The 21,765-nt window shown below is 45.8% G+C and overlaps 1 protein-coding gene across 1 annotated transcript in view; it reads right to left on the bottom strand.

Annotated features, from left to right (window-relative positions):
* The window catches only part of LOC116831737 (uncharacterized), a 41,858-nt gene that overhangs the window by 16,782 nt on the left and 3,311 nt on the right, over positions 1-21,765 (bottom strand). Inside the window, 3 exon segments of the mRNA XM_075070504.1 lie at positions 13,032-13,494; positions 13,496-13,773; positions 14,127-14,237. Coding sequence (XP_074926605.1) covers positions 13,032-13,494; positions 13,496-13,773; positions 14,127-14,237 — 852 coding nt within the window.

The following is a 21,765-nucleotide window of genomic DNA, read 5'->3' as shown; positions in this document are numbered from 1 at the left end:
CCGACTTCCAGAACACAGAAAATTCAGCAAGGTTACAAGAGAGACGTTGTTATAGAAAAGGAAAGAAATCGAAAATATACAAACTAGACTAGCAGCAAACTTAGCATGAAGGAGAAGAGCGTAGAGCTGCGACAGGCTCTTTGCTATAGGACGGAAGGAAAGCACGGCCCTTCAAAAACCAGTCGAGATACCAATAGAGAGGAAGCATATCACACACTCTCAAGCACGAGACAAACACTATCAACCACGGAAATTACACAACCCACATATGACCCAGCACATAACGAGCCGAGATGACTTGGGCGGTGCCTGGGTTGCACACACGTATTAGAAGGCGACCACGATTCAGGGGAAGATGAAGCTGTAGAAGAAGACTGTTTTCCTCATAGCCCGACTTCCAGAACACAGAAAATTCAGCAAGGTTACAAGAGAGACGTTGTTATAGAAAAGGAAAGAAATCGAAAATATACAAACTAGACTAGCAGCAAACTTAGCATGAAGGAGAAGAGCGTAGAGCTGCGACAGGCTCTTTGCTATAGGACGGAAGGAAAGCACGGCCCTTCAAAAACCAGTCGAGATACCAATAGAGAGGAAGCATATCACACACTCTCAAGCACGAGACAAACACTATCAACCACGGAAATTACACAACCCACATATGACCCAGCACATAACGAGCCGAGATGACTTGGGCGGTGCCTGGGTTGCACACACGTATTAGAAGGCGACCACGATTCAGGGGAAGATGAAGCTGTAGAAGAAGACTGTTTTCCTCATAGCACAGAAACATGGTGGAATAGTAGTCATGACTGGAGTACAGGTATTGAAGGGTATGTGCTGTTTAGGAAAGACAGAAATAAAGGCAAAGGTGGTGGAGTAGCATTGTGTATCAGTGTTGAGGTAAACTATAAAGAAATAAGAAGTGATGGAATGGATAAGACAGAGTCTATCTGGGAAAAATCACATTGGGGGAAGAAAGCTGCTAGAGCCTCCCCTGAGACAGTGCTTGGGGTGTGCTACAGAGCACCGGGATCTGATCTGGATATGGATAGAGACCTTTTTACTGTTTTTAATGAAGTAAAAACTAATGGGGATTGTGTGATCATGGGGGACTTTAACTTCCCAGATACAGACTGGAGGACAAATGCTAGTAGTAATATTAAGAGGGCTCAGCTTTTCCTAGATGCGATAGCGGATGGATTCCTTCACCAAGTAGTTGCTGAACCAACAAGAGGGGACACCATTTTAGATTTGGTTTTGGTGAGTAGTGAGGACCTCATAGAAGAAATGGTTGTAGGGCACAACCTTGGTTCGAGCGATCATGAGCTAATTCAGTTTAAACTAGATGGAAGGATAAACAAAAATAGATCTGGGACTAGGGTTTTTGATTTCAAAAGGGCTCACTTTAAAAATTAAGGAAATTAGTTAGGGAAGTGGATTGGACTGAAGGACTTGGGGATCTAAAGGTGGAGGAAGCCTGGAATTACTTCAAGTCAAAGTTGCAGAAACTATCAGAAACCTGCATCCGAAGAAAGGGGAAAAAATTCATAGGCAGGAATTGTAGACCAAGCTGGACAAGCAAGCATCTCAGAGAGGTGATTAAGAAAATGCAGAAAGCCTACAAGGAGTGGAAGTTGGGAGGGATTAGCAAGAAAATCTACCTTATTGAGGTCAGAACATGTAGGGATAAAGTGAGAAAGTCCAAAAACCATGTAGAGTTGGACCTTGCAAAGGGAATTAAAACCAATTGTAAAAGGTTCTATAGCCATATAAATAAGAAGAAAACAAAGCAAGAAGAAGTGGGACCGCTAAACACTGAGGATGGAGTGGAGGTTAAGGATAATCTAGGCATGGCCCAATATCTAAACCAATACTTTGCCTCGGTCTTAATGAAGCTAATGAGGAGCTTAGGAATAATGGTAGTATGACAAATGGGAATGAGGATATGAAGGTAGATATTACCACATCCGAGGTAGAAGCCAAACTGGAACAGTTTAATGGGACTAAATCAGGGGGGCCCAGATAATCTTCATCCAAGATTATTAAAGGAACTGGCACATGAAATTTAAAGCCCATTAGCAAGAATTTTTAATGAATCTGCAAACTCAGGGTTTGTACCATATGACTGGAGAATTGCCAACATAGTTCCTATTTTTAAGAAAGGGGGAAAAAGGTGATCCAGGTAACTACAGGACTGTTAGTTTGACATCTGTAGTATACAAGGTCTTGGAAAAAAATTTGAAGGAGAAAGTAGTTAAGGACATTGAGGTCAATGGTAATTGGGACAAAATACAACATGGTTTTACAAAAGGTAGATCATGCCAAACCAACCTAATCTCCTTCTTTGAGAAGGTAACAGATCTTTTAGACAAAGGAAACACCGTGGATCTAATTTACCTTGATTTCAGTAAGGCATTTGACACAGTTCCACAGGGGGAATTATTAGCTAAATTGGAAAAGATGGGGATCAATATGAAAATTTAAAGGTGGATAAGGAACTGGTTAAAGGGGAGACTACAACAGGTCATACTGAAAGGTGAACTGTCAGGCTGGAAGGAGGTTACTAGTGAAGTTTCTCAGGGACTGGTTTTGGGACCAATCTTATTTAATCTTTTTGCTACTGACCTTGGCACAAAAAGTGGGAATGTGCTAATAAAATTTGTGCATGACACAAAGCTGGGAGGTATTTCCAATATAGAAAGGGACCAGGATATCCTACAGGAAGATCTGGATGACCTTGTAAACTGCCGTAATAGTAATAGGATGAAATTTAACAGTGAAAAGTGCAAGGTCATGCATTTTGGGATTCATAACAAGAATTTTTGTTATAAACTAGGGACGCATCAGTTGGAAATAACAGGAGGAGAAGGACCTGAGCGTATTGGTTGATCACAGGATAACTATGAGCCACCAATGTGATATGTCTGTGAAAAAAGCTAATACTGTTTCGGGATGCATCAGGTGAGGAATTTCCAGTAGTGATAAGGAGGTGTTAGTACCGTTATACAAGGCACTGGTGAGACCTCATCTGGAATACTGTGTGCAGTTCTGGTCTCCCATGTTTAAGAAGGATGAATTCAAACTGGAACAGGTACAAAGAAGGGCTACTATGATGATTCGAGAAATGGAAAACCTGTCTTATGAAAGGAGACTCAAAGAGCTTGGCTTGTTTAAGGGAGATAGCGATGCTCCTCTATAAATATATCAGAGGGATAAATACCAGGGAGGGAGAGGAATTATTTAAGCTCAGTACCAAATGTGGAACAAGAACAAATGCATATAAACCTGACTATCCGCCGGAAAGTTAGACTCTGAAATTAGATAAGGTTTCCTAACCATCAGAGGAGTGAAAGTTCTGGAACACGTCACAAGGGAGTAGTGGGGCCAAAAGACATATCTGGCTTCAAGACTAAGGCTTGATAAGTTTATGGAAGGGACGGTATGAGGGAAAGCCTAATTCTGGCCAATTATTGAGCTTTGACCTATTAGCAGTAAATATGTCCCAATGGCCTGTGATGGGATGTTTAGAATGGGGTGGGATCTGAGTTTACTACAAGAGAATTCTTCCCTGGGTGTCTGCTGGTGAGGCTTGCACACATCTTAGGTTTAGCTGATCGCCAGTATTTGGGGTCAGGAAGAAATTTTTCCTCAGGAAGATGGCAGAGGCCTGGGTTTTTTTTCACCTTCCTCTGCAGCATGGGGCACAGATCACTTGCTGGAGGAATTCCTCTGCACCTGAAGTCTTTACCACAAGTTTAGGACTTCAACTAGCTCAAACTAGGTTTCAGGGGTTTGTTACAGGAGTGGGGTGGGTGAAATTCTGTGCTTTGTGTGCAGGAGGTTCAGACTAGAAGATCATAATTGTCCCTTCACCATAAAGTATGAGTTATAATTGAGAGAGACTCAGGGGAATGCTGGGAGTTTCAATTGTTGTCTGATGTGTGTCTCTCTGCATGCTGCACTGAACTCCATGGCGAGGACTGGCACCAACAAGCCTCAGCTGAATCACCCAGAAGACCAGAGGTACTGTGGCCAGATTTACTGTTAACAAACGTGCATGGTCCTAATATCGCGCAGCCTCTTACTTTCAATTGCTTTTAGTGCCTTGCGGTGACCTGAGGAATGTTAAGTCTGGGAATGTTGATTGAGGAGATATACTTTAATAGGTTGTTCTAAAAACTGGGATAACGGCACTATTTAACAGTGTGTCCCGACGTGCTGTGTAATATAAGGAGTAAAACAAAACATTTGGAGTAGCAAGTATCACAAATAGGCCTTCATTTAAATTTTCTTGTTGATTAGTTACTACAGCAGCACTTTCCATCCATGGTTATAAGGTTTACCTTACTCTTTTTGTTACCTTTTGGTAAGCGCTTTCCTGGACAGGAGCTGCTAGCTTCTCTGTTCAATTGGGAATTCCTGAATTATTGTGGCCACACCTGGATTGCAAAGTCAACAACGTTCTTGGCATATTCAAGCGCATGGTGGCGATGCCCTTTAGGTTGCGCATTGCTCTGTGAAGCATCAGTGGTTGACTTAGATCCCTGTTGTTTCCCGTAGACTTGCTTCAGATAATCTCTGACAATACGCACTAACCTCAATTTATGCTGATAACACGCCGCGACCATGATATTAATGATGAATAACCACGCGACACGGAGACTAGAGACTGAAGAACTGTTTTGCCATGATCACTCGAAGCTTCAAAGTGTTATGTCCTAGATAGTTAGCTGACATCACCAGAGAAATATGAAAAGAAAAGTGGTAGAAGTAGAGCGCGCTGGGGTCTCACCACTCCAGAGACAGCGTGGAATATCTGTGGTGTCGATCATAGATTTGACATAAGTATCCATCTGTGCGAGAATTGGGTTGGTTAGCTTACACGGCGTAATGTAGTGCTGGGTTGATATACCAAGGCACACGGAAGAGGGCACGCTGCGAGCTGAGCTGATTAAAAAACGGAAAATCACGACCCTTATGATATGATTATCATGAATGTTCCGAGACAGAGAAGTACCCAGTGGAAAATTGAGGACAGAATGGGTTTTGAGATCGGCATGACATCTAGAAACGGAAACTTCACCATATAATAAACTGTGCGACAAGCATTACTGTTTTAAACACTCGAAATTGTTTATGTTTACCTTGCCGTGTGCCTACTTGTTTTTGCTGCTATTTGAGTGGTTAACTTTTAACTTGTGTTTGGTTAAAAGCAGTATAGCAGAGCCGAAATCACAATACTAACATTGATATAAAGTAGGTTGCAAACAAGCAAGCTGAGAGCACCACTAGACATTTGCATTGAGTTGTGTGACTAACTTTGAAAATGACCTACAAGGTGAGCGATATCTTTTCATTCTACATCTAAGTGCTTTCTAGGAGACATTAAATAAAGAAGGCATCGAACATGAAGACACATCAGTTCCGCTGCGCGTGTATCATGACGTGTTAGTCATAATGAAGTGAGCAGTTTATAATGGCTAGTTTTGCAGAACGGTAGCCAGCTCACAAGTGAGTGCAATTATCTAACCTTGGTTCCTATACCTTCATACTAGGTACTGTACTAATTTTGTGGTGAGATAGAGTCTGAGGTGCTAAGTTAGAACCAGTCTGTGCTATAGTTAAGATATTAACCGAGAATTTTCGTCTCTTTTTGCATTTAACCTTGCCGTGTGAGGGGATTCATGGCGTTCGTTCGTGGTCATCGAAGTGCTCCAACTAATCAACATGGTCTCATCAGCATAGGTAATGAGCAGATCTTAAAAGAAAAGGCCCCAGTAGAGGAATCCCACACCATCCATCCAAGATGAGCGCTGCTAATTCCTACGACTTCTCTGGCTCCAAACACTTCAGTGGTGCAGGTTCTTGAGCCCTTTGGAATTCTCTTCTCACCAATTCTACTTCGTAGACTAATGGAGTAATGCTCATTCTTCCAGCTGTAGTCTTCGCAAGACAATAGTATACCTCTTTTTGAATTAAGCGCGAGGACACATAGGGAGGCCATAGAGTGGGTAACCTTGCCTTAATCCTGTCACCACAGGCCCCACAGTAATGCCACATATTTTCATGGCTGACCTTTGAAGAATCCAAAGTGACTTTCCCAGGGCTCTTCATATGCCACTAATGCCCGCCTGTACCTGTCTACCTTGTCGCTACCACGTATGACATCTCGAGTCAATATGGAAGCTCTGGGAAGCGAGGGCCTTCTTGAGGTATTCCACCAGGATTTTCAACAATTTCCTCGACTCTCTCATCCTGTATAAACTCTTCTCTATCCTGGACCAGTTGTACAGGAAAGATACCCTGTCCTAATTTTGGATTCCAAGCAACAGGAGGCGTCAATTGAAGTGGATGTGTGGTGCACAGTATAACACCATGGCTCGCTAAATACCAAGTATATACCTCCTTTAGTAGCAGGATCCACTAAACATTAGGCCCCTGGATAACTATCTTGCGAGCCAGCTTTTGCCATCCAGACCCATGGGACAAGGCCTAAAGCTTCTCCAAGATACAACCCTCATTTGCTCCCGATCACCTACAGACAGAGGAAACACCTACAATCATCTATCAACGATGTTCTTAAAAACTGTCAGTACTCACCTGGTGAAACGTGAAGAAGATTACAGAAGCCAGAAGGCTAACCCAGCAAGCAAAGTCCAACCCTACTAGCAGGACAATCGAAGACAACGAGGAATAGTAAAGTCACGCAGGCACCCACCTAGCATCACCTGATCAACCCCAATCTAAATATCCCACACATCACGCGCATCAGAATCACAGAAGCTACACACACTCGTGAGTGCAAGACGATCCCTCACTCTCAGGAGTCCCTGGCTGAGAACGCAGGCACAAGGCCTCACTCTAACAGCACAGGCCACCATCAAAACCTCAATGTCAAATTAGAGCAACTGCAACACACAGCAGAACTACATCACCACACAACAATGAGGAGCACCAATCATACAAGGAACCAAACACGGGCTGCGACACTAAGACCCTTGGCTGTACATATACTCCTAGTCAGAGATATCTAATTGCAAGGCGAAAACCCCTCAATGAATATCTATAATCGACAGTAGTCCCAACTACTCCCTGGCCTAAAGCTGAGTAAGTGGGGCTATTATTCACGCATGCCAACTTGAGAGAGAGAAAGTAGTGCCATCACTAGGTGCCATCAATATGGCCCACTCCTGTCCGAGAGAATTGTGGGCCAAACCAGATAGTTACGTAAAGTCAGAGAGAAGAGATATATATTATGCGAGACTCAGGCACGAAATCTCGACACCTGGGGAATTATATTAACAATCTCATAAACACACTGGAGATAGCGACATCTCAGTTCTCCGCCTGGACCATCACATTATCTTCCCGACCTCTGAGGCTAGAAGAGTGTCACCATACATCTTCATCTACTACTATTGAAAGTCTTCAACAAAACTCTAACAACGCAACATTGAACTGCCAGAAACGGAATTAATTTGCAAACGGCCACCCTAGTCACAAGTGAAAGTCCTAAAAAGAACTAGGGCATTAGAGTATGACTGAGGTATTAATAAAAACTTTACATACACTCACAGATCAAGATATGTCCAGGCAGATTCGGAATCAGGGGAGGGATCCGGCTCATTCTCTCGTTAGGTGGCTGGCACGGACACTTCTGTCAACTGGTTTTGATATGGGCCATTCTCATTACCACTACAAAAGTTATTTTTCCCCCCTTGGTATTCTACTGTTAATTGAATTGTCTCATTAGACTGACCTCACACTTGGTAAGGCAACTCCCATCTTTTCATGTGTTTATACCTGCTCCTGTATTTTCCACTCCATGCATCTGATGAAGTGGGTTCTAGCCCACGAAAGCTTATGCCCATATAAATGTGTTAGTCTCTAAGGTGCCACAAGGACTCCTCATTGTTTTTGCTGATACAGACTAACACGGCTACCACTCTGAAACTGATCTCTTCTGGTGTCTTTGGTCTGTGGGATGCACCCTTAAACAGCTGATTTGGTTAACATAAATGCTTGTTTGTTTTACATTTATCTTCTTTTTAATAATCCACATTTAACACACAGATAACTTAGTTTGTCTACAGTATAATAGGGACCAAGTCTTCTATAACACAAGCTATGCTTCTGGTCTGATTTTTCCAGTTCTTTAGCACAAATATACCTGGTTTGGATACTTTTTCAGTTGATGCACTTAATTTGTGCAAATGCATTACTAATTATTGTGTAATAAAGACAGTGCTTGACTGCTAAAATAGATGCTCCTGGTCTTCTGTAAGAAAGTGTATTGCTCTCCCCAGCAGAGCACTATGTTTTAGCAAAAGAGTTAGCAACAGAAGGAGTTATGTCTGAGGCTGGGAGCCCAGTGTGGAGGCTGCTCCAGCATGGCCGGCAGCAGGGCAGTGCAGTGGGACCAGGGGTAGCATGGGGAGTGGCTGGCTCCTGTATAGAGAGGAAATGTGGGCTGAAGGCATGGTCAAGATGGACACTGTCCTGATGGGAGAAGCAGGGGTCTATCTGCCTGGTTTGCCCTCTGCCCTGGGTCCCTGAACTCCACCACAGACCTGAGAGGGGGCTGCCCAAGGCTGGGCAAGTATCCCAGGCAGTACAGAGAGGAGCAGCCTCTGCTGCAGGGTTGGTGAAACTGAGTCAGGGAGTGGCTGGGCCCAGGGAGCAGCTGGGCCCAGGGAGCTGAAAGAGGAGATCAGGGCTTAGCTGTGGTGCAGATCGTGCAGCCCAGGCTATGCCCTGAGTGTGAGGGGATGGTCACAGCTTGGGATGGGTGTTTATCTGGTGGTTCAGAGCTGGGGTCTGGGGTTGGAGGAATGGCTGAAGTTAGGGATCATGAGTCTGCTTGGGTTTGGGGGTACGTATGTGGGGGTCGGAACTGGATTTGGGACAGTCTTACTTTTATGGGGGTCCTGTTCATGTGTGACCTGGGGAAAAACGCACGGGAGTTGGAGGTTGCGGAGTAGTTGAGGGAATTTTGATATGTTGAACTTTTTAGGCTGCGGTCAGGAGCTGCGGTCTGGCTGCACTCCTGGCATTCACCCAGAGGGTCTTGGTGTTTTGTCCTGCAAAACTGATCCCTCCTTTCACCTTCCTCGTAGACTCTTGCCTCCTCAGTTTGACACCTGAAAAAAAATCTGAAAGCCAAGAATCCCTTGAGTTGTCTCTGCAGGGCAAAGGTGGCCCTGAAATCCAGCAGCTGGACGGCCACTTGCAGTGGATTTGCTAAGCCCTTCCGTCCTGCCTCTTCTAGGAGGCAGCCATGAGAGCACTGACACTGCTGGCAACCAGAGGAGAAAGGCCGCCCAGACCAAGGAAGGAAGAAGGGTTGTTGATAGGATGTCTGACCTGCCCTCAGGTTTTGCCTGGCGGATACAGTGCCTGAGCGACAGGTAATCACGCTCATTCTGCAGCCTGCAGTGTGGAAACAGCCGCCAGTGGAGGCCCCACATGCAGGCGTTAGGTCAGACTGTGCAGGTAAAGATGACCTTAAGGTGCAAAAGGCTGCTCTGAAGAAATTGTCAGTCTGCCTTACTGCCCAGAAGACCGCCTAAAGGCTGGTTTAGGTAATCCGAGGCACCATTCCTTTCTAGACCTTGTGGGAAGAAAGGAGAGAAGATGTTGGGCTTGGAGATGAGGATTTGCTCAGGCGCACGATTTGATGAAACAGGCTCCTCTGACAATGTCAGCTTCCCCCACCCTGATTCCTCTCTGTCCCTGGCCTAAATGAACTTCCTGTCACCACAGAAAGAGTCCTGTTCTCTGGTAAAGAGGTCCCCACTTCTTGAGGCACGTTTAGTTCTCTGCCATTTCCAGCCACCTTACCCTGCATGACGAAACAACGAGAAGCAAGACGGCAGAAGATCATCTGGGAAGTTGGGAAGAGCTGCCTGGTTTGTCGGAGGTACGGGGCCGGAGAACATCCCTGCTTGAAGAGCTACGAGCCAGAGCCACTGTGAAGAAAAGGGATGAGGGTGCTCCAAACTCTCTTGTGGAGATTTCCTGTGTCCAATGAGAGAGGGGCGCAGAGCACAGGGGCCATATCCCTGAATGTAGACTATCTTATTGCCGATGATAATATGCAGTCATGGGAGCTTCTCAGTCCTATTCCCAGAGCATTCACAAGGTGGGCTCAGTGGCAATAAGCCTAGTCCCAGTCTCGTTAGCTACCTGCGATGAGGTTCTAAACAAAAATAGTTATTATTTTCTGCAGCTCTCTCAGCTTCAACGACTGATTATATTTACACACAACATCTCGAAGTTTCCTGCTGAAGGGGCGACTCACAAAAACCACTTCATTTCCTCCACATCCCCTATTAGGACAGCAATTCAGGATTACTAGAAGATGCCTTCAGAAGTCTAATGAGTAGCCTGTATTACCCATGCCTAATCCTGGGTGCCTTACAATGCTTGCTGAAGTAGCCTTCCACTGGGCCACTCACAAATCCTTCCAGCGTGCAAGACACTACCCGAGTCCTGTAACTGGCAGCCTGCATCCACACTTGGGTTTACACTCGTCCTCCCAGCCCTGTGGTAGCACTAACAGGGTACTCCCCAATACACCCCAATCCCAGATTTCCAAATGTTCCTCCTACAGCAACAGAGAGTCCTGTGGCACCTTTAAGACTAACAAATGTATTGGAGCATAAGCTTTCGTGGGTGAATACTCACTTCATCAGACGCATCTGACGAAGTGAGTATTCACCCATGAAAGCTTATGCTCCAATACATCTGTTATTCTTAAAGGTGCCACAGGACTCTCTGTTGCTTTTTACAGATCCAGACTAACACGGTTACCCCCTCTGATACCGTCTCCTGGATAGTACACAATATCTGAAGTCCAATAAACCTTTAAAATAATGATATGTAAGATTATTTCAAATAGTAACTCAGAAACATCAGTTTAAACACACTGGCTTATATAGAGTTACATACAGTTTATCAACTACAAAAAGATTTTATATGTGTACAGATAATGAGGCATAACAATCATATTTGGCTACAAGAAAAATAAAGATAAAATGCTTACTAACACAAACTTAAGAAATTATCTTAGTATCAAAGCAAATTTTTCTAAACACATGCTTCAGTAGTCTTACTGACCCAACTCCTTAGGGCGGGACCTCTCCATCAAAGTTAAACAGTTGTGTCATTTTGTCTTCTCAGGTGTGGAGAATGCAAAAGGCAGGAAGAGATGTGTTTTGTGGGTGTCTGCCCCTTCTGCCCCGAGGGGGATCCTGGTGACTAACAATTGCTTTGCAGTGGGAAGAAAAGCTTAATTGTGATGCCCCAAATTCATTTGGACTACACAACAGTGACTGAGGTCATGTCAGGTCTTGAGGAAATCTGCTAAATTAACCTGCCCACTATATATAGGCTATTTTCTTTCATTTTAAAAATAGTTATAGTTTTACATCAGGATAGCTAATACAAGTTAGCTAACTCCATGGGAAATCCTAGTGGAATCAAGACCCAGATAGATTTAACATCTGTGTACCTAGCTGCATTCACTCCTGGTTCCCCCACCCAGAGTTGATTGACATTCCTGTTGGAGGGACACGCGCTTCCATGACATAGGACAAAGAAGCTGATGAAAAAGACTGTTATTCACTCCAAGTGAGGCTGAGATGCACAAGGGAAAAGCACACAATTCAGCTGTCGGAAGTAAAAGAAAACAGTTACACAAATGCTGCCTTAAGCTCACCATGTGGGCATCAGCAAAAGGAAAACAAAATCTTTTCTCAGTCCTTATCTTTTCTTGCAGCTTCCTTAGTGATAAATAAGGGCTATTCTGGGGAAATTCTGTGCCACTGAGCGTGCGCAGAATTCATGCCCCCCGATTTCTTTGCTTCCCCATAGAAAAATGACTTTCTGACAGGGAAGCTGCAAGAGCAGTCAATCACTACCCCCTAGCTGCGCAGGTACATCATTTCAAGCTCCCGGAGCAGCTAGGCAGAGAGGTAAATCTCTGCCAGAGAGATAATCACCACAGGGCTAGGGACACCCCAACCAATGGTTCCTACCCTGAGCTGGGATCAGCTGCTAGTCCCGGCTGGGATGAAGGCAGGAGAGGATGTGGCTGGGACTGCAAGGAGTGGCTGGGACTGTGTCAGACCCACCCCCAGAAACTGCAGGAAACTCAGCATCCTCCCCCCATCACTCCTCAGCTGTGGGGGGAGGGGTCACTGTACACCAAACTTACATGCATCTGGACCTCTCATACCCAGACACCCCCACCAAGCCTCACCCTCTACACCCAGAACCCCCCTAGCCCTCCATACCCAAATCTCATCCCACTGAACCTCAATCCCTGCATCTGGACCCCCACTGCCTCCAGATCCCAACCCCTACACCCAGACGACCCCCCACTGAGCTCCTTGCACTCAAACCTCCACCCTCCTGCACCACCTGCCCACATCCACACCCCACATCCACACCCATGCCACTGACCCAACTAACTGCACCCAGACCCCCACCAAGTTCCACTCCCGCAGCACCCAGACTCCTCTGCTGAGCCACAACCACCTTCATCTAGAAGTACTTGCAGAGTCTCATTACCCCTGCACCCGGAATCCCCCAACAAGTCTCTGTGGATCTAGATACCCTCCACATCTACAACCCCCACTGAGCTTCCTGCACCTAGAATTGTCCCATGCAGAATCCTCTCACCCCACACCTGGATACCTCCACACTGAGTCCCTCCACACTTGGTTCCTCCATGGTTGAGCCTGCCTGCCCCAAACCTGGTGCGCCTGGCAGGCCTTGTGCTTGTGTTTCTGGGGCTGGCCTTGTGCCGTGTCAGGGTTGGGTGCAGCCTCACCACTGATTCCGTGTCCCGGGGTGGAGGGTAGAGAGGCTGCAGGGTGATCTCCCATCTGATTAAGCCAGTGGCCTGTGCTCCCTACTGCCAGGCTGGACCTCTGCATTTATTTATTTATTACTGCAGAATTTTAAAATATTGTGTGTAGAATTTTTAATTTTTGGCACAGATTTTTTAATTTTTTGGTGAAGAATACCCTCAGGAGTAATAAGGGCTGAGCTCTGACAGAAGAATTCCCCACACTCACAACATTCATAAGGTTTCTCCCCTGTGTGGATTCTCTGATGTTTAATAAGGGATGAGTCCTGAGTGAAGGTTTTCCCGCACTCACAACACTCATAGGGTTTCTCCCCTGTGTGGATTCTGTGATGCCTAATAAGGTGCGAGCTCCGAGTGAAGGTTTTCACGCACTCACGGCATTTATAGGGTTTCTCCCCTGTATGGATTCTCTGATGCTGAATAAGGGATGAGCACTCAGCGAATGTTTTCCCACACTCACAGCATTCATAGGGTTTCTCCTGCGTGTGGATTCTGTGATGCCTAATAAGGTGTGAGCTCCGAGCAAAGGTCTTCCCACACTTACAGCATTCGTAGGGTTTCTCCCCTGTGTGGATCCTCTGATGGCTAAGAAGCAGTGAGGGCCTACTGAACTTTTTCCCCACACTCAACACACATGTTATTTCTCTCTCCCATGGGGATTCTCTGCTGGGACGTGGTTTCCTTGAGGCCTTTGTGAGTTCCCCAACAATTAACAGATTTACCAGCTTTCTGTGTTGGCTGGGTTTCCTGCCACTTCTCTGGCCTGTGCTGACTCTGCTCACAATTCCTGGACATATTCCCTTTGCATCTTTGCAATAATGTCCCATGTGGTTTGACTTGCTCATCATCTTCCTGCTGAGGCTTCTCCTCCAAGGTCTCACTCACCATCCCAGCACCTGCTGGGACAGAGAAAAACAATCAGAAATAGGAATGGAAAAGGGGAGAACAAATGAAAAGAACAGCTGGAGATGAAAAGAACGAGGGATTGAATTTCCCCAAACTCTTCCCCAAAGGGAAGAGAGGAGGGGATCAATTCTACATCCAGTCCCATCTAAACACTCAGGGAGAAGGAAGATCAGGGAGGAAGCTACTGACAGGAGATAGACAGGATAGATAGGAAGTCATGAGCAATATCTGCCCTGAGGATATGACACTTGCTGCAGACAAGCCTGAATCAAGAAAGCTCACAAGATCTTTCTTGGGAATCCCAGCTGTTTCCTTCTGGCACTGAGTTCATTTAATGATTATTCACCTGTGTAGATGCCTCTCAGGATTTCTCTTTCCTCTAAGCCCTGGAGATCCGGGGATAATAGCTCTTCCCCTCTTTCCAGCTGGGAGATATCAGGTTTGGAAACGGGAAACCCTGCCCAGGAAAAAAGACGACAAGTGAGATCAGGTGAATTCATGGGAAATTTGTCACACACAAAAGTTCTGTTATTTTAACCCCTTCTCATTTTAAAGCAGTTAAATCCTGGGGCCAGCTCCCCAGGTGCTCAAAGGTGCAGGAGACTTCATATGAAGGATTTAACTCTGCCCATGTCTACTGGGAACACACACAGCCAGACACTCATAATCAAAGGGGCTCCTAAAACCCAGAACAGCTAACTGCATGTCCCAGAAAGGGAAGACTTAAGCCAGAGAGGAAATCCTCCTGGAACTACTTCTTACTGACAGAGACAGGCCCAGAGATACTGTAGGAGTGGGAAAGGCACGAGGCCTGACAGCTGAGGGGGGTGACACTCAGAGAGACAAGGAAGGACACAGAGCTGCAGCCAGCCCTGTCAATCACACTGATCTTCAAACCCTTCCTCTAACCGCTCTCACCCTTCCCCACCTCCTGGGACCCATAGGTGCTGACTCTGTGGGTGTCCGAGGCTGGAGCACCCATGGGAAAAATTAGCAGGTGCTCCGCACCCACCAGCAGCCAAGCTCCCCCATCCTCGCCTCCTTCTCCCCCTCCGCTGAGCGCACCGTGTCCCTGCTCCTTCCCCAGCGCTTTCCCACCACCACCACCTAACAGCTGTTTGGTGGTGCTCAGGTCTTTCCAGGAGGGAGGGGGAGGAACAGGGATGTGGCACGCTCAGGGGAGGAAGTGGAGAAGAGGTGGGGCAGGGGCGGGGACTTGGTGGAGAGGGTGGAATGGGGGCGGGAAAGAGGTGGAAACTTTGGGGAAGGGATGGAGTGGGAGCAGGGTGAGGGAGTGCAAGGGTGGGAAGAGGCAGGGCTGGGGCGGGGGTCGAGCACCCACTGGGCAGAGCGGAAGTTGGCGCTTAGGCTGGGACCCCAGGAGCAATCACTCCTTGTGTTCTCTCCTCCCCTCCTATTGACCATAGACCTCCTCACTACCAAATTTTCTGCTCCCCAACCATTTCTACCCCATTACCCCACTGTCTCAATGGTTTCTTTGTCCTGATTCCCAAGAATTCCTCCCAAAGCTGTGTCCCTTTGTTCATCCCATTGCTAGCACGCCTATTTCCTGAAGCACCCATTACACAGAATCCATGCTCCCTTTTCTCTAATCAGCACCAACCCTTCCAGATCCTTGAGCTAGAATCATAGAAGATTAGGGTTGGAAGAGACCTCAGGAGGTCATCTAGTCCAACCCCCTTGTCATAAGGTATGATTCCCAAATCTGAACCTTAGCGTCCAAAATTTGGGTACCTGCATGAAACCTCTAAGCTTACTTACCAGCTTAGATCTGATAGCCTGCCACCAACCAGGAATTCCAGTGCCTGGTACACTCTGATCTCCCCAACCTTCCCTGGGGACCCCAAGAACCCAAACTCCTTGGATTCTTAAAATCAGGAGAAATAAACCATTCCCCCTTCTTTCCCCCTCCCAGACTTTCCCTCCCTGGGCTATCCTGAGAGATACTGATCCAACCTCTTTAAATCACAATACAGAGAAGCATGTCCCTTCCCTTCCACAAAGAGGCAAACAGATTCAAGGAAAACAGAGAGAGATTCTCTCTCTCCCCTCTCCCGTCCCCCCACCAGTCCTGGTGAGTTATCCCAGTCCCCTGGGATAAAACAAGGGAAACAAGAAAAAGATCAATCAGGTTCTCTAAAAAGAAATCTTTTAATAAAAGAAAGGAAAAAGTAAAGAATTATCTCAGTAACTTCAAGATGTAAATATTACANATTCAGATTTGGCCTCATTATTACAAGTCAGATATTCTTTGGAAACAATAGGAACCCTTCCTCATCAAAATAGCCGCTTCCAACCTAGCAAGAATGACATAACTTGTAGTTATTTTTTTTAAATTTTAATTAAAGAATAATAATAAGAATGATGATTATGATGATAAAAACTCTAGGCACTTCAGCATATAATCAATAATACAGTAATATCTCTGCAGCCTGACATAATTTCAAGGAGAACTCAACTAGACAGAAACCTCTTTTCCGTCCCGTGGTCATTGTGGAAAGCAATCCTATGGCTCACTCGGAAAACCCTGTCCAAGTAATCATAGAATATGAGGGTTGGAAGGGACCTCAGGAGGTCATCTAGTCCAACCCTCTGCTCAAAGCAGGACCTACCCCAGCTAAATCATCCCAGCCAGGGCTTTGGCAAGCCTGACCTTAAAAAACTCTAAGGAAGGAGATTCCACCACCTCCCTAGGTAACCCATTCCAGTGCTTCACCATCCTTCTAGTGGAACAGTTTTTCCTAATATCCAAACTAGACCTCCCCCACTGTAACTTGAGACCATTGCTCCTTCTGTCATCTGCCATCACTGAGAACAGCACAGCTCTCTCCTCACTGGAACCCCCCTTCAAGTAGTTGAAGGCTGTTGTCAAATCCCCCTTACTCTTCTCTTGTGCAGACTAAATAACCCCAGTTCCCTCAGCCTCTCCTCATAAGTCACGTGCCCCAGCCCCCTAATAATTTTCATTGCCCTCCAATTTGTCCATATCCTTTCTGTAGTGGGAGGGCCCCAAAACTGGATGCAGTACTCCAGATGTGGCCTCATCTATGCTGAACAGGGGGAATAATCACTGCCCATGCATCTGTGACTCACCACTTCCCTCCATCTGCTGGAAATGCTCCTACTAATGCAACCCAATATGCCATTAGCCTTCTTGGCAACAAGGGAACATGTTGACTCATATCCAGGTTCTCATCCACTTGTAATCCCCAGGTCCTTTTCTGCAGAACTGCCGCTTAGCCAACCAGTCCCCAGCCTGTAGTGGTGCATGGGAGTCTTCCACTCTAAGTGTAGGACTCTGCATTTGTCCTTCTTGAACCTCATCAGATTTCTTTAAATCCAATCCTCCAATTTCTCTAGGTCACTCTGGACCCTATCCCTAGCCTCCAGAGTATCTATCTCTCCCTCCAGCTTAGTGCCATCCACAAACTTGCTGAGGGTGCAATCCGTCCTATCATCCAGATCATTAATAAAGTTGTTGAACAAAACATAAAGGTGGCAAACTTTGCAGATAAGGCAAAATTAGCAAAGATAGTTACGTCCAAAGCAGACTATGAAGAGTTACAAAGGGATCTCACAACATTTAATGACTGGGCAACAAAATGGAAGGTGAGATTTGGTGTTAATAAATGCAAAGTAATGCACATTAGAAAACACAATCCCAACTATAGATTCAAAATGATGGTGTCTAAATTAGCTGTTACCACACAAGAAAGAAAGCTTGGAATCATTGTGGATAGTTCTCTGAAAACATCCACTCAATGTACAGCGGCAATTAAAAAAGCTAACAGAATGTTAGGAACCGTTAGGGAAGCAATAGGTAATAACAGAAAGTATCATAATGCCACTATACAAATCCATGGTATGCCACACCTTAAATACTGTATGCAGTTCTGGTCACCTCATGTCAAAAAAGATATGTTAGAAATGAAAAAGGTGCAGCGAAGGACAACAAAAAGTTATTAGGGAACAGCTTCCATATAAGGGTTAAAAGATTAAAGAGACTGGGAGTGCTCAGCTTGGAAAAGAGACAACTAAGGGGGATATAATAGAGATCTATAAAACTATGAATGGTGTGGAGAAAGTGGATACGGAAGTGTCATTTACCCCTTCACATAATACAAGAACTAGGGGTTATGTGATTAAATTAATAGGCAGCAGTTTTATAACAAACAAAGGTAAGTACTTTTTCACACAATGCACAGTCATCCTGTGGAACTCATTGCCAGGGAATGCTGTGAAGGCTGTAATTATAAGTGGGTTCAAAACAGAATTTGATAAATACAAGGAAAACAGCACCATCAGTGGCTATTAGTCAAGATGGTCATAAATGCAACCCCATACTTTGGGTATCCCTAAACCTCTGACTGCCACGTACTCTGGTTGGAAGACAGAAGATGGATTACCCCCTTCTGTTTTTTCTTTCTCAAGATGCTGGCATTGGCTGTTGTTGGAAGACAGGATACTGGGATAGATGGAGCACTGTTTTGACTCACTGTGGCCATTCTTATGTTCTTAACCAGTTTGGCTTTTGCTGATCTGAAGTTCCAAGCTCTACAGTTACTAACTTGTTTAATCCTGCTTCCCCAGGTGCCGTACACCAGCTGAAACAGATGCCAAATGACTGACATTATTTAGGGGATAATCAGAACCAGGGCTTTGGAGCTGTGCTCCAGCTCCAGGCAAAAACCTGCAGCTCCATTGCTCTGGAGTTGCTCCACACTCCAGCTCCGGGCTCCACTCCAAAGCCCTAATCAGAACCATAGTTCAAGCCCCAGTTGTGTGCAAGCAATGTTATAACAGCAAGGTGTTTTCTGTCAAAAGCTTGTGTTAGAAGGGCTGTAGCTCAGGAAGCTCTGGAGCAATTAATCCCATCTTTGGGCCACTAATCTTGTCCTGCACCCACATGGTGAGCAGTGTATTTCAGGACAATGTGAGTAAGCATATAAATTCTTGAGAGATTATAATAGTTGGCCTTTAAACAGATAGTAATTCGACCCCTAAATCTAATGAAGCTGGTGGTCTGCTATGATAACTTTCCAAATGCCTGGAGGGTGTGACAATTAGGTGCACCCATCTGTGGACAGAAGAGAGTGTGAAGGTCTCATTCAGTAGTCCTTGAGCCAAGGGAGAGCAGAGAGTAGTAGGAGGGGAGAGGATGATGGGGAGCTGGTGTCTGTGGGGTGACAAGATAAGGAGGACTGAGAACAGACGGGACGAAGGGGAGGGGTGTGTGGAGGACAAGGAATAGAGGGAATCAGGGATGGTTGGGTAAAGTGGAAGGAGGAGGATGAAGGGTTAGGGAGAAGAGCTCCCGTGAACTAGTAATGGTCTGAGCTGGGAGAGTGGGGGACTGGGAAAGGGGGAAAGGGAGTGGAGGGCCCAGTAGTGGTGGTGTTGAGGGAGAGTTGGGTAGGTGATGTGAGTTAGCTAGGGGAGGGGAACACTGGGGTTAGAGAGACAAGGGGAGTGATGGCCTTGGAGAGTGGTTGGTCTAGGAAGCAGCAGGGTCTGGTGCGAGTGGGAAGGGAAAGTTTCAGGGCATCAGAGGTTGTAGCACTTCAGTGACACTGCTTTTGCTGAAGTCTCTAATGACATCTCCGTAGGCAAAGTTCAGAACTGTACTCCATCCTCAAGCTCCTTGACTTGTCAGCTGCCTTTTGACATCCTTGACCATGTTCTTCTTGAAACCTGATCTTCCCTTATCCTCTCCTGCTTCTCTGACCTCTCCCTCAGTGCGTCCTTGCACAATCCTCCTCACCCCAACATCTCCAGCTTTCTGTGGGGATTACACAGGCTCTGTCCTTGGTCCACTTCTCTTCTTCCTCTGTACCTTATCTCTTGGAATCTCATCCACAAGCACAAATTCAGTTACCCTCTCTCTGTTGACAGCTCACAGATCTAACTCTCTACTCCAGACCAGTCTCTTTTTCCTCAAGCTGAAATCTCAGCCCATCTCTCTGAAATCTCCTCATAGACGTCTAGCCATCAGCTCAAGCTCAACAGCTAAAATGGCCAAAACACAGCTCTTAATATTCCCCCAAGCCATTCCCCTCCATTTTTCTGTATCACTGCAGACAGGGCCAGCTCCAGGTTTTCTGCCGCCCCGAGCAGCAAAAAATAAAAAGGGTGACGCGATTGCGCTACTCCACTCTTCGGTGGAAATTCAGTGGCGCATCCTTCACTCTGAGATGGACTGAGGGACTCTCCGCCGATTTGCTGCTGAAGACCTGGATGTGCCGTCCCTGTAGTGGCCGGAGAGCCACCTGTTGGTATTGGCCGCCCCAAGCACCTGTTTCATTAGCTGATGCCTGGAGCCACCCCTGACTGCAGACACTACCACCATTCTTACTGTCATCCATGTGTGTGTGCTGAACATGTGCTTCAACACAGGCCTCTATCTAGATCCTCAAATGCAACCTATTTTTACATCCTGCAGTTTCTTTCTGCATAATGTTCCTAATACACAACCTGTCCTATCCATGCACGCAGCTAAAACTCTTGTCCAGGTTATCATCATCTCCTGTCTCAAGTATTGCAAATTCTTTTCTAACCCTTGATTAAAGGCAATCATGACCTGCTCGTGTGCATTCAGAAGTAACTTCCACAGAACTACCTCACACTCCTTGAATCTGACCTCTGAGGAAAGGTTGAAAAAATTGGTCATGTTTAGTCTTGAGAAAAGACAACTGGTGGACCAGATAACAGCTGTGTTAAGGGCTGCTATACAGAAGATGGTGATGAATTGTTCTCCATGTTCACTGGGGTAGGAGAAGAAGTAACTGGGTTTATCTGCAACAAGAAATGTTTAGGTTGGACATTAGGAAAAAACTTTCCAACTGTGAGGATAGATAAATACTGGAATAGGTTACCAGGTGAGGTTGTAGAATCCCAGTCACTGGAGGATTTTAAGAACGGGTTAGACGAATACCTGACAGCCAGGGTCTATGTATACTTGGTCCTGCCTCAGGGCTGGAGAATGGATTAGCTGACATCATGAGGTCCTTTTACCCATGCACCAGTAATTTTATGATTCGTTATCATAGTCCTTTGCTTGGACCTTGTCTTCCTCTGGATCATGGGGACTTTATTTAGTAGTTTTTTAGATGAAAAATATGCATGAGTCAGTTTCCCTCTCAATGTGCTTCGTTAGTCATTGGGTGTGAAGGAGTTAATTCCTTTTCTGGGATGGGGACGTTATTGCTCTTGGAGCAACATAGGCCTGTCTCCATTTCCATCGACACGCTATCAAGAACTGTCCACATATGAATGAAGCACACTGGCCAATGGATGTCTCAAAGATTGGGTTCGAGGAAAGCAGAACATGGCAAGACAACTGCATTTGGGACACAGGAACTACGATACAAACCGATGAGCTTTAAGTGTGCAGCTATCCACGGCAAAAAAAGTGAGACAAGAAGACAGAGATTGAGATGAAATCGAGGCGGCTTTGGAAAAGTTGGGCAGAGGACTGCCAAAATGAACGTAGAGTTCAGTTTTGCTTTACCAAACTAACCAAGGGATCTGTAAATCCGATGTTCCCGTTACCTAAGCAATGCGATCTTGTTCTGAAAAGGTTGTCTTGTGTTGCTGCTAATACCTACTGGCTGCTGCACCCCAAAAGAGAAGGTGTTTATGAGGAATCTACAGTCATTTGCACTCACTGAAGTGCCATCAAGGGGCACTGCCTCCAGAATGGCCTGTCTCAGAGTAGTGGAGCTGTGGGGATCATCCTTGCAAAACACAAAGCATAGGAAGCAGCACATGATGGGTATTTCTACACTGCCTCTGGGAGAGATCCTCCCAGCCTGGATCCGCACACTTGCACTGGCCGGCTAGACATAATTTTGTAGCTGTTGTAGATTGGGCTTGAACTCAGTCTCTCAAGTCAGGGATGGACAATAAGAAAAGGTTCTATAAATATATAGGAGCTAGAGAAAGTCTTAGTGGGGATGAAAACTAAT

Source organism: Chelonoidis abingdonii, chromosome 11, assembly GCF_003597395.2.
Source record: "Chelonoidis abingdonii isolate Lonesome George chromosome 11, CheloAbing_2.0, whole genome shotgun sequence".
Taxonomy (NCBI): Eukaryota; Metazoa; Chordata; order Testudines; family Testudinidae; genus Chelonoidis; species Chelonoidis abingdonii.
The sequence above is the reverse complement of the archived record's forward strand: the minus strand, read 5'-3'. Positions and strand labels throughout refer to the sequence as shown.